Source organism: Mobula birostris, chromosome 15, assembly GCF_030028105.1.
Source record: "Mobula birostris isolate sMobBir1 chromosome 15, sMobBir1.hap1, whole genome shotgun sequence".
NCBI lineage: Eukaryota > Metazoa > Chordata > Chondrichthyes > Myliobatiformes > Myliobatidae > Mobula > Mobula birostris.
In genome coordinates, this window is record NC_092384.1 from 29957975 (window position 1) to 29972233 (window position 14259).

The 14259-nt window shown below is 41.0% G+C and overlaps 1 protein-coding gene across 1 annotated transcript in view; it reads left to right on the forward strand.

Annotated features, from left to right (window-relative positions):
• Positions 1 to 11917, forward strand: part of dpep2 (dipeptidase 2) — a 61789-nt gene extending 49872 nt beyond the window's left edge. The window contains exon 11 of the mRNA XM_072279542.1: positions 11502 to 11917. Within this exon, the coding sequence (XP_072135643.1) occupies positions 11502 to 11573 (72 nt within the window). The 3' untranslated portion in view covers positions 11574 to 11917. The remainder of the gene's footprint in view (positions 1 to 11501) is intronic.
• The last annotated feature ends 2342 nt before the right edge of the window (positions 11918 to 14259 follow it).

A 14259-nucleotide genomic window follows, 5' to 3' on the forward strand; every position in this document is an offset into this window, starting at 1 on the left:
ACAGTAATTCATAAATGTGCCTAAACCAATTTTTCTCTTCTTAGGAAGTTATCAGTTTCTATTTCAATTTGCACTATAGGTCCTTTAAGGTATAAGAAAAAAAATCTGCATGAACAGTACTGTTTCAGTACTTCATCTCTGTGACATTTGCAGAGAGGGGAGAAACAATGCAATAAAATACTTGGGTATCTAATAGTAGCAACATGACAGAACCAGCAATAAATAAATATTAATTTAAAATCTATATTCTTTGTTGCCCTAGAAAAAGAATCACTGAGATTTTCTTTTATACCTTTTCTCTGTATCCCAGCTACTTGCTGCTTGGCATTGACGCTGTTTTCCTTGAATAATACCAATCCATGAAAAGGGGTAAACCGCAAAATGATGAAATAAAATAAAATTGATCTGCTATTTCTAACATAAGACATGATAAAAGAAATCCAACAATGGATATCATAGAGTCGTAGAAGACTACAGCACAGAAACAAACCTTTTGGCCCATCTAGTCCATGCTGAATCATTAATCTGCCTAAGTCCCATTGACTTGGATCATAGCCCTACATGTACCTGTCCAAATTTCTCTTAAATGTTGAAATCAATCCCACACGCACTGGCAACTCCCTCTGCACTTTCAGCATTCTCCGTGTGAAGTTCCCCCTTGTTCCCTTTAAACCTTTCACCTTTAACCCATGAACTCTAGTTGTAATCTCACCCAATCTCAGTGGAAAAAGCCCGCTTGGATTTACTCCTCGTAATTGTGTATACCGCTATCAAATCTCCCCTCAACTTTCTACTTTCCAGGGAATAAAGACCTAACCTATTTAACCTTTCCATATAACTCAGACCATCAAGTCCTAGAAACATCCTTGTAATTTTTCTCTGACAACTTCAAAGTCCTGGTAACGTGATCTTTTGAAAGTGGGCTACATGTTTGCATTCAAGCAATATTTTCAAATAATCCTACAGAATGCATGCAGTGTGTGATCTCATTTGCTGCTTCTCCTTGAAAACTTTGCGTATATGATATTCACATTGCATGAAGAATTTTAATTGTGATTAATTCTAGATCATCCCCAATATGTTAATAGTCCACAATTAAATTTTACCATCTATTGGATATTGAAAGGCATAAATAGAGTGGATGTGGAGAGGATGTTTTCTATATTGGGAGAGTCTAGGACCAGAGGGCGCAGCCTCAGAATAGAAGGACGTCCCTTTAGAACAGAAATGAGGAGGAATTTGTTTAGCCAGAGGATGGGATCCATTTGTGAGATTCATTGCCACAGATGGCTATGGAGGTCAAATCATTGAGTATATTTAAAGCGGAGAATGATAGATCCTTGATTAGTAAGGGAGGGAGAAGGTAGGAGTGGAGGGTTGAGAGGGTTAATAAATCAGATATAATGAAATGGCAGAGTATACTCGCTGAGCTGAATGGTCTAATTCTGCTTCTATGTCTTATGGTCTTATCTCAAAACATTAATAATGTCACTTCATACAGTACTTAGAATAAGAAAATGCTTCATGGCTTGCCATCTTTACTGGTTCTCCCTTACCTATTCTACTAGTTACCTACTCAAAAACAAACTTCATGTTAGCTTTGTTTAATCCTACTGATAGTTTTGAAGTGCTTCAGTATCATGACTCTTATGTTATACTCTAGCTTTTTTCAATACTATGATGTTAGGCTAACTGGTCACTGGTTCTCTGTTTTCTCTCTCCCTCTCTTTTTAAATAGTGGTGCTACATTTGCTATCTTCCAATCTGCAGGAACTTTTCCATAATCTATAGAATTTTGGAAGATGACAACCAATGCACCACTGTTTCCACAGCTGTCTTTTGTTGTGCCCAGCATCACAGATTATGAAACTGTAGGGATTCCCCAGTTGTCAATATAATTTCTCAATTGTTACTCATTTAATCATGACAACTTCCTTTAATTTATCTATTGCATTAGATTCTTACTCCCCTGGTACTTCTGTGAACTAATTTGTGATCTCTTCCATGAGGACAGAAGCAATGTATTTGTTGAAATTACTGGCATTTCCTTGTCCTCATTATAAAGATACCCATTTATAATTAGAAATGAAATACATTCACCTTCACTAATCTTTTTACATGCTAGTTCAAGGTTTTAATATATACTTTTAAATTCCTCTCATATTCCATTTTTTGTTCCCTTAATTAATCTTTCCTTTTCGCTGAATTCTGCTACACTTCAAGCATGCTATTATTTTTTGGGAACTTTACAGGTCTCCTTTCTGGACCTAATGTTATGCTGCATTTGATAGCTTGTGCTGTTCTTTGCATAGGAGAGGAATGGGTAACAGCTGACATTTATGAACAAATTTAGCAATGTGCAACAAGGTGCAGCATGTTATCCACTATGTCGGCTTTTAATAAAACTCCCCATTCTAGCTGTGTTACTTCTACACTTTCATGGTTTTCTTTGTTTACTTTCAAGACCTTAGCTTTGGGTGAACTAATGAAGAATTCTTTCATGTTACAGCCTTTCTAAAGGACTTTGTGTAAGATCCTCATTTATCATTTTTTTTATTTTTTTTATTATCATTGTGCATTTATCATTGCACAAAAACAGATCTGAAAATAGCCTTCTCCCTACCTGGTTCCCAGCATATTAATCTTGAAACCATCTCATACATCTTTCATTTTTCACTCTATTACTTGTATTTTGACCTTCAGTCTATATGTGTACAGTCCCCCATGATTATTGTTATCCCTGTTACACTTGCATCTTTCATTGTCATAATTATTCATTGCCCAATATTGCAGCTATTATTTAAGTGTAGTTGTGATATTGGGCAATTCATAAATAAGGGTTATTTATTTGGTTACCTTTAAACAACTTCTACCAATGTTTTCTGCCCTTTGCTATTATTTAGCTCGATCCAAATTTATTCAAATTGTACATAATAGTTTGTCAAATCAAGATCAGTTACCAAATCTCTTCCTCTGTTAATAACTTTACATTTTTACCAAATACCCTTGTAGCCATGTCTTTGTGATGGCAGATAAATCATACTCATTTCCTTCTATTTGTACTATTAATTTAGCCACATTGTTCTGAGTGCTGTCAGCATTTAGGTACAGCACTTAAAATTCTGGCTTTTTAAAATGTTTCCATATACCGACCCCACTTGCCTTTGTCCATATTATTTATTTCACTTCCTAACTTTCTAATTTCTCCTCCTTGTTTTGTATCCCTCCTTCCTGGTTTAGCCTCGAGGTTCCCTTCTTCTGCTGAATGAGTTTAAACTGGCCCAGAAGCACAAACAAGTTCACCCGCAAAAATATCGGTCCCAGTCTTCCTGAGGTGCAATCAATTATGTTGGAACACGTTCCAATGCCTTGGAAATCTAAAGGTCTCATTCCTGTACCATCTCTCCACTCAAACATTCATCCAATCAATTCCCCTGATTTCAGACCTATTACCAAGGGCTATATTGTCACCTTTGAGGTCTTGTGCCCTAGCATTGTTGTTAGCTGCCTATACTCTGGCAAGCAGGTCCTCACCACCTTCTCTGCCTATGTCAATGGTGCTGATATTGGTCTGGACTCTGGCTGTTCGTCCTCCCCTTTCGGGAGGCTTTGCAACTGTTCTGTGACCCCATTGACCCTGTCACCAGGGAGATGAAATATCGTCCCGGTGTTATGTCCACAGCCACAGAACCAACTTTCCTTATACAATGGAGCATCTGTGCTCGTTCAGCTTAGTTGTCGAACAGCCTCCGTTTCATTGCTTCCTTAATGCATTTAATGAAAAAGAAATACTTTTAAAGTAGACAAGTACCATCACTATTTATAACCATTTGACTTTAAATTACACCATTTTGAAGTTTACCTTGTATTTTTAGCAAAGGCCACCATGGCTACATTTGTATAATGAACAAGCTCTCAAATCATGTCTTGCATATGTAGTTGATTTAAAGATGCATGTTTATAATAGATCAGTAACTTTCACCCCACTGCACTGAACCTCCTTCAATTTGATTCCAAGCTCCAGCTTTCTTTTTCTAACAAAATCATCTGCAATCCTGATGCAGGTTCATGCCTGATCCCAGATCTGGTGGACTCATCACGCCTGACCTCCCTCAAAGCCAGATCGCTCCTACACCTAAGTGTAAGTCAGATAACTGTGACGATTTTCATATTTTTCATGCAACATTCTGGAGGAGGCATTGGATTGCACATAATTGGTGGCATCCGTTAGTCTCACGAGACCATGGATCTACGCCTGGAAAGTTCCAGGTTACAGGCCTGGGCAAGGTTGTATGGAAGCCTGCCAGTTACTCATGCAGCAAGTCTCCCCTCTCCATGACACCGATGTTGTTCAAGGGAAGGACAAGGGCCGATACAGCTTGGCACCAGTGTCGTCGCAGGAGTTGCCAGAATGAGGCTGAAGACAACGTCGGACTGCCTTAGGGACTCCAGCACCAGATTTGTCCTCGGGGTTTACTTCTGAAGTCTTTCCCATGAGTGAGTATGGCCGCAAGGCAGTGGAGGTTTGAAATCAGAGTTTTCCCTCTCTTAGACGGACTGCCTTCCCAGGCTGATGAGCTCCATCTACCTGAAGCACTGGTTTTAAGGTGCCAGGACCTGCCTTCACCCCATCTCCTGTCAGTAGAAACAGTTCCGCTAAGCCACACGAGAAGGCCAGGAGTTGGACTGGTTGTTAGAGGCGCATGCCGTGAGGAGCACTTTTAGGTAGTGGGAGCTTGTCCCCACTACCACTCCTTGGCTTGACAACCTTGGAACCTGAACATAATTAGGCACTTGGCAAAGCCCAATAAAAAGAAGTTAGGTTTAAGTGGAGCGGCCATTGTGTGAATGGACCAGTGTTGGTGTGGGGAGTTGAGACTTCAGCTTATTGAGGCTCAGGAGAAGCACAGGCCGTAGGTAGATTGTTTTTCATTGTTTATTCTTTCTTTATTTCTTATTGCACATCTAGAGCAGTGGGGATGCCAAACAGGATATTGGAATGTTCTGCTTGCGGGATGTGGGAAGGTAGGGAGACCTCCAGTGTCCCTGATGGCTACACCTGCAAGAAGTGCATCCAGCTGCAGCTTCTAACGGACCGTGTTAATGAGTTGGAGCTGGAGCTGGATGAACCCAGATCATTTGGGAGGATGAGCAGTTGATAGACAGGACATGCAGGGAAGTAGTTACACCTAAGATGCACGACACAGGTAAATGGGTGATTGTCAGGAGGGGAAAAGGGAATAGGCAGCCAACGCAGAGTACGTTCCCTCAACAAGAGGAATACTGCTTTGGATACTGTTGGGAGGAACGGTCTAGCAGAAGAAAGCTACAGCGGTCAGGTCTCCAGCACTACGTCTGGCTCTGTGGCTCGGAAGGAAAGGTGGGGGGAAGAAGAGGTGAGCAATAGTGATGGGGGATCCATTGGTAGGGGGGATCAGAAAGGACGAGAAAGAGATTCCTGGATGGTTTGATGAGGGCCAGGACATCTTGGATCGAGTCCACGGCATTCCTAAGTGGGAGGGTGAGCAGAAGGAGGTTGAGGATTGGTACCAATGACATGCTGGGAGGGTGACAAGGTCCTGCTAAGTGAGATCACAGAGTTCAGGACAGGAGCTCCATGGTTGTGATCTCAGGATTGATACTCGTGCCACGTACTAGTGAGGCCAGAAGGAGGAAGATGATACAGTTTAACATGTGGCTAAGGAGCTGGTGCAGGAGAGAGCACTTTAGATTTTTGGATCATTGGGCTCTCTTCCAGGGAATGTGGGACCCGTACAGATTTGTAAGGGGATGGGAACCAGAGTGCCAGAACAGATAGTGGAATGGTTGTAGACAAAGATATTGTTAAGCCCTGGTTGTGCATATATTTCGAAGGAAGGAGAACTGTAGGAAAGACAGATGAGCTTAGCGCATGGATCAGACATGGAATTATGATGATAATGTGGTAAACTGGATCAGCAAATTTGTGGATGACACCAAGATTGGAGGTGTAGTGGATAGTAAGGAAGACTATCAAAGCTTGCTGAAGGATCTGAACCAGCGGGTGAAATGGGCTGAAAAATGGCAGATGGAATTTAATGCAGACAAGTGTGAGGTGTTCCACTTTGGGAGGACCAGTTAGGGTAGGTCATACATGGACAGCAGTAGGACACTGAAGAGTGCAATAGAACAGAGGGATCTGGGAATACAGGTCTATAATTTCTTGAAAGTGGTATCACAGGAAGATAGGGTCATAAAGAAAGCTTTTGGCGCATTGTTTTCATAAATCAATGTATTGAGTGCAGGAGTTGGGATGTTATGTTGAAATTGTACAAGACATTGCTGATGTCTTATTTGGAGTGCTGTGTGCAGTTTCAGTTACCTACCTAGAGGAAAGAGGTAAATAAGATTGAAAGAGTGCACAGAAAATTTACAAGGATATTCCCGGGACTTGAGGACCTGTGTTATAGGGAAAGATTGAATAGGTTAGGACTTTATTCCTTGGAATATAGAAGACTGAGAAGAGATTTGATAGAGGTATACAAAATTATGAGGGGTATAGATAGGGTAAACATAAGCAAACTTTTTTTCACTGAGGCAAGGAGAGAAAAAAACCAGAGGACTTGGGTTAAGGGTGAAAGGTAAAAGGGGAACTTCTTCACAGAGGGTGGTGATAGTGTGGAGCTGCCAATGCAAGTGGTGGATGCAGTGTCAATTTCAACATTTAGGAGCAAGTTGGATAGTACTTGGGTGGGAGGGGTATGATGGGCTGTGTTCTGAATGCAGATTGATGCGACTAAGCAAATTAATGGTTCAGCATGGATTAGATAGGCTGAAAGGTCTGTTTCTGGGCTGTCATATTCTATGACTCTATACCCCTTTGTTGGTTCTATATATTACTGCCCATTTTTGTGATAGGTTAGGCTGTAGGTGTGTATTCATCAACGGTTGTACCAACTACCAACATAATGGTAGGAAGTTCATTAATGACGTAGCCAGAGGTGATTGGGCTGAGGACATTGCCTATGGGACAACTCAGAGATATGTAATGATTAACCTTCAACAACAAAAGACATTTTTCTTTACTGCTGATGTGGTTCAAGCAAGTGGGTGTTTTCCTTTTGACCCATTTTGTTTTACCAGACTTCCTCCTGTCAAGGGCAGTCATTTTCACCTAATTTCTGTAAATAAGGTTTTTGTTCCTTATTTGGACCTAAGGTTATGGCTAATTAAAGAACCATCAGAAAAAGAAGTTGTACATTTCACAATCTTGGGTATCTTATTATATTTCACAATCAGTTTAACACTTATTATACAGTTAGATGGAAAATTTGAATACAGTAAGTTTCTATGAATAGAAACGAGAGACAAGGTATAGCAAAGAATGAGAACCTGGGTTCTCAAAGAATGAGAACCTCTAGTGTCTGAAGTTATGCATCAGCATCTGGAATTGTCCATTCATGCTCAGTGAGGAGACCAAATTCTGACCTTGCATCTCTCACCAGTAACTTACGCATAGATCTAAGCTGTTCCCTCCAACCTCTGGTGAAAGTCAGGGGATATTTCCAACTAAAGCTCAAGATGACATTTTTTTACCAAACTTTCGTAATGATGGTCTCTTTCCCCTTGAATATTTTTTCTGCCAATTGACATTACACGTACATTTTGTTTTCATAAATTTCATATCATCCATCTTCTCAGGAGACACATCCTTGCCAACCTTCATTGTTTCACAATATCATTGCAATAAACCATCTTCAATATTCTAACTTGATTTTAAATACCCGACCTACTTCATGCTCCTTTGCCTAATTATAGCTTTCCTGTCAAAACCTCAACCAGATGATAGTAGATCAATTCTTTCTTTTCTAGCGTGAGATATAGTCTTGGCACGTTGTTCCTGGAGCCACGTTGTCTTTTTCTGTTAGGAAGGAAATTAGCAATCTAACTGATGAAAGCACATGTTGATGCAATTTCTGTCTATTTCCCCTTTTCCTGCTCAGGGTTTACTGTTGATATGTTGTTTTTTATTTAAAGCTGAAGGAGAATTTAACATTTAAAATCTAAATTAGAAAGAGGCATTACCTATTTTATCCATTTTCCATAAGGCAATAAATGTAAAATAGATCCAGAGAAATACATATTTAAATGCGAATTGCAAGGACATCAGTGAGTTTAACAACTAATTTTGATTAAGTAACTATTTCTTTCAAATTAAAATGTTAAAGGCACAATTTTAACACAAGAACTGGACAGTTTGAATTCAGGTGAAATTTTGCAACCTACAACTAAATGCTCACATACCGTATATCAATTTGGAGATGCCCCACCAACTGAAACACAGAGAGAGATACAAGGCTCAGAAAGAGGCCATTCAGTCCATCTTGTTCATTCCAGCCAAAAAAGCTACTAAGACTAATCACAGCTCTCAGCCTGCATTCATCCAGACATATTAAAAAAATGAGGGGGTTCTCCCTTAAGCACACTGTAAGGCAGTAAGTGCTAGACCTCTCCTAGAAAAAATTCTAGGCCCCTCCTCATGTGGTCCTAGGTTCTTGTGTAGTTGCAGGGTTTGGTACAGAGTTAAATCTTATTTCCAAGACCCATCTCCTTCCTATTCTTCTTTTCCCCCCACCAATGAGTCGGTTCCATTGTGTCAAGTTTGACTAGGTCCAACCCATGTTAGTCTCCCTTTGTCATATTGGTAGCCACTGTGTACACTGCACTTTACCATTCAATCATTGTGTAGTGACTTAGTTCTTGGTACTGAGCCAAGCAGGTGCAGAGGTGTGGTGCCCCTTTTCGATGATGAAGGAGGAGGTTACTGTGGTTCTCTGTTATGGATTAGACCATTGCGCTTATGGACTGTGGACTTTTCAGACTCATGGTTTTTATATTCTGCGCTTCTCACCTGTTCCTTCCTGTTTTGTTGTGCGAAGGGGGGAGTTTAGGGGTTGATATTCTTGTTGTGTAGTGTTATTGTTTTGTGTGAGTTTAAGGGATCTTTGGGAGGGTCAAAGTTCTTGTTCCGTTTTGTGTGGGGGGAGGTGGATTTGGGAGTTGATGGTCAGGATGCTGTCTATTTTGTGCAGGGGGGTGCGTGAGGGTGGGTTTGGCCTTTCTCTCTTTCATATTCTTTCTTCGTTTCATGACTATCTGGAGAAGAAGAATCTCGGAGTTGTATTTGGATACATACTTTGATAATAAATGAGCCTTGGAACCTTTAGGAGCTCCTGACAGTTCACATCACTATCACATTTTCCCTGTGGAACTGGTTTCAAGATGAGGCCTCTTGAATTAGATATTTCTTAATCATATCCTAAGCTCCTGTTATGTCATAAAGTCATACAGCACGGGACAGACCCTTTGGCCCAGCTGGTCCATGTAGACTAAGATGCCCTTCAAACTAGTCCCATATCCCTCTGAACCTTTCTTAAGAAGAAGAAGAAGGATATCTTTATTGTCATTGTTGTGGAGCAATGAAACACAGTTTAGCAGCTCAACGTTTTGCAGCATGACAAAGAATATATACATAAAATAAACTCTAAAACCTCAGGAGTGCAGTCCAAAATTAATAATATATGGATGGGGGTGTAGGACTATTGCACACCTGCCATTCCTGGAAGTGTGATGCATTTAGCTGCTGCCATCTTAGGAGGGAAGGGGGTGTTATACATTTCACTGCTTGTGGGTAGAAGCTGTTAAGGAGTCTCTTTGTTTTCGTCCTTAATGCTCTGTATCTCTTCCCAGAAGGTAGAGGGGATAACAGGTGATGTCCAGGATGAGTGGGATCCTTTGAAATGCAAGTAGCCTTCTTTTGAAGTCTGCCAGTATAAATGTCTCTGAGGGAGGGTAATGTTGTGCCAATAACCCGCTCTGCTACCCTCACCACCCACTGCAAGTCCTTCCTGTTCTGTTCTGTGCAGCTGGCAAACCACACTGCACAGCAATACGTCAGGAGGCTCTCTATAGCTGTCCAATAGAAGTTGATCAGCAGGTGATGAGGGAGGACAGCGTGCTTTAGCTTCCTTAGGAAGTAGAGCCTCTGTTGGGCCTTCCCCACCTGATAAGAGATATGGGCAGTCCAGGTGAGGTCAGCCGAGATGTGGACGCAGAGGAACTTGAAACTCTCTACTCTCTCCACCTCTTTCCCGTATATGTGCAGAGCAGAGTCCTCGACACGCTTTGATTTCCTGAAGTCTACTATCAGCTCCTTGGTTTTTGTGATGTTCAAGTCCAGGTTATTATGACAACACCATTCTGTCAAATGCTGTACCTCCTCCCTATAGGCTGTCTCATCACATTCTGATATGATACCTGTTAGGGTGGTATCGTCAGAAAATTTGACAATGGTGTTGGTGGAGTGAATGGTAGAGCAGTCATGGGTGAAAAGAGAATAGAGGATGGGGCTGAGAACACACCCCTGTGGTGTACCAGTGTTCAGGATGAGAGTAGATGATGTGTGTTCTCCCATCCTGACACTTTGGGGTCTGTTACTCAGAAAATCCAGTATTCATGAGCACAGTGAACTGCCAAGGCCCAGGTTGCTCAATTTCTGCACCAGTTTGTAGGGGATGACTGTATTAAAAGCTAAGCTGTAGTCCACAAACAGCATTCTTACATAGGTGTTATCCTGATCCAGGTTTGTAAGGGCTGTGTGGAGAGCGGTGATGACTGCATCCTCTGTCGATCTGTTTGCACGATACGCAAACTGGTATTTATCAAGGTCAGCAGGTATGGCAGACTTAATATAAGACAGTATGAGTCTCTCGAAACATTTCATGATGATAGGAGTTAGAGCAACTGGGCGATAGTCATTAAGGCAGTTCACTGTACTTTTCTTTGGTATGGGTATTATTGTGGCTGACTTAAGGCAGGTGGGGACTACAGACTGTAGTAGCGAGAGGTTGAAGATGGTAGTAAATACTCCCGCTAGTTTCTTATGTACAGTATGTACCTGTTCAAGTGTCTTTTAACTGTTATTAACTTATCTGCCTCAGCCACTTCTCCTGGAAGCTCATTCCATATACTGACTACTGTTTGTTTCCTTATAACTTCTGCTCATTATGTGCTCTCTTACTTTATTTCTCCTCTCCTGATATATTAGAACAATTTTCCCAGCTCATTCCATATATTGACTGCTTTCTGGGTGAAAAAGTTGCCTCTCAGGTTCTTATTAAATATCTCCCCTCTCACCATGAGTCTATGCCCTTTAGTTCTTGATTCCCCAACCCCGAAGAAAAAAACTGTGTATATTCTCCCTATCTATGTTTGTCGTGATTTTATACATCTCAATTGATATTGTCCATTGATTATAAACAACGGGCTCTCTGCCTGCTGCTGAAATCTCAGGTGCTGTTTGTGGTGTTTCCGAGTGGACCATTGATGCTTATCTTACTACAGCCAACCAGTCACTGTCTCTATGTGCCAAAGTAATTGCTATGACGAAGGAAAATTGCATTGTCTCATGTCAGTTTAGCTTGAACCTATGTGTTTATTTCACAAAGTCTTCTTTGTTACAGATGGCTTCTCGAAACAAATCCCAAATTAGAATCTTGCAATCAAACAACCCTGGAAATACTCTGTTTCTTTGAAAATCCATCAGTCTCCTTGCTTATATTTACTTACCGAACTTGGAGATTATCCATTCCCCAGATGTCTGTACAGACTTGCCTGCACCTATTTTGCTATAATCGTCTCAACATTTTGGCTATGGCACACTCAGCATTCCTCAAAAGCCTTGCAGAGCTTTGATCTGACCATATAAATATCTCTTGTATACTGTATGTACTTAAATATGTACCTAAAGTTATTTCATCCTCAGCCTTCTTCATTTCAAGCCCACCTGACCTTTCCATCCATGGCAACTTCTTCCAAAACCTTCTTTGAACTCTTTTTGTGTTATTTATGGGATGACCAGAACTGCTATAGCTGCGAGTTTATGAATCATATACATTTTGTCTTGGCCAATAAAAGAAGACTCTCTGTATGCCTGATTAAGCACCATGCATTAATCTCTCAGTTACCTGTGGACATCCCACATCATTTTATTTTCTCATAGCTTCTACTCATAATGTGTTCTCTTGCCTTATTTGTCCTCGTTGGATATATTATATCTTTTCCAGACTGAAATCTGTACTACTTTCAAGCCCACCTAATCTGTTGACACCATCCTGAAATCTGTGCTATTATTTATTACTATCAACCTAATTTTTATTTTGGGTTATTCACAAATGTCCTAATCATGCTGCAACAAAGTTCTCTGAAATATGTCAAAAAAATACTTAAAGAACCCAGTACTGCACCCCATGGATTCCAATTACTAACAATCATTTGGCCACCAAAATTTCCATCCTTCAGCCTTTCTGCTACAGAGGCAATTTTGGTTAGAATGGAGTCAGAGAGGTCCTTGGTCACACAGAGTCTATGCAGACTATCAACCTTTATTTTATACTAGTCCTACACCGATGTATTTTTGTCTCTCCACATTCGGATTACATTAGCTCCTCCCAGATTCTACAACTTATCATCACCTCTCACAGACAAATAAAAAATGGATACTAAGGGCTGACCTTGTTCATTATCCCCAGACGCGGTAAGAACGAAATAAATTGGGGGTGTAGTCAGATAATATTGCAGCTCCATCCTCACTTCCAGTTTTGCTTTACACTGCCATTCAGCTTTGCTTTCCTGGCCATCCGAAAGAAAAAATAACTAAGGAAATGATGTGATGAAGGGCATCAAAGGACAATTGTACAGGTTGTCATCAAAGAGCTAGAATGGAAACAGGGCCTTTAGTCTTACTCATCCATGCAGAACACTTGGTCCCATTTGTTTGCATTTGGTTCACATCTCTCTAAACATTCCCTATCTCTGCAACTATCCAAATGTTGTAGTTGTACCCATTCCATCACTTCCTCTGGCAGCTCAGTCCACGCATCCACCACACTCTGCGAAAAATTTGTCCTTGAGGACCCCTTTAAAAAAAAAATCCCCTCTCACTTTAAACCTGGTTTTATACTCCCCTAGTCTGAGGAAAAAGATTGTGACCTCTGACCTTATCGAGCTGTAAATCAGAATGTGCACACTGGCGTAGCGTAAGGTGTGAAAGACGTACTCTATGTGCAAGACGATGTCATCTTGCATTATTTCATTTCTGATGCTTGGTCTAAACTATGATTATCACTGCTCTGATGACAATACCCAATGTCTCCTGTGTGGGGAGAAACTGATGTAGTCACTCCGCATTATGTTAGTTTGCTACTGCGGTGATGTACATGTTATTTTTAATGGTTGGAAGTACAGGTACAACTGCTTATTTGGGACAATACTTAAAGATCAAAAACTAATTGAGAAAGTAGCTGGATTTCTCTTTGTTTATATGGGACACAATGCCACTTAATTGGGGCAAGAGACTTTTAGCAAACAGTTTCTAACTAGCATCAGATTCATGCACTACACCTTGCTTAGAGTGAACAGATTTTAAATAGCGTCACTTGCTTGTGTTCAAAAAGCAGTGATTCATGTCACTGATACTGGGTGTGAAATAAGCAGCAAGGCAATTCAGAACTGTTTTTGCTTACTGTGACTTCAAGTGTTCAGGCTTGGAGATGCCCGTGAAGCAGGAGATTGTGGAAAGAATTGGAAATGCTTCTTTGTTGACTTTATGTGCCAGTCTAAAAAGTGAGCAGAGCCTGTCAGGTCTTGTCTGCCAAGTGGGAGATTGCTTGGGTTAAAAATAATTAGGGTTATTTAGCAAGAGCCAATAGTTAGGTTTAAGCAGAGTGGCCTTTATGTGAGTCGGCTAGTGTTAGAGTGGTCAGACTTTGGCTCAGCGGGCTTGGGTGAGAACAGGCACAGCTAGAACTTAAGTTTAAGAAGTCAGAAGCATAACAAGTATAGGCAGGGTGGTAGCTCAGGCAGTGGAATGATCCTCCTGTGAGATGTGGGATTTCAGTGTACCTAACGATCTCCCTGATGACGACATCTGCAGGAAATGCACCCAACTTCAGCTCCTGACTGACAAAGTCAAGGAATTGGTGATGGAGCTCAATGGACTATCCAAAAGGCTGAAAACTTCATAGACGAGTCTTTTACTGAGATGGTCACATCCAGAATGCAAGCTTCAGATAATAGACGGGTGACCACTAGGGGAAGTAAGGCGAGTAAGCAAGGTTCCCCTGTGGCCGTTCCCCTCAAGCAACAAGTACATCCCTTTGAATACTGCTCAGGAGGCGAACTTATCAGGGCACAGCAGCACTGGCTAATGGAGCAGTAATC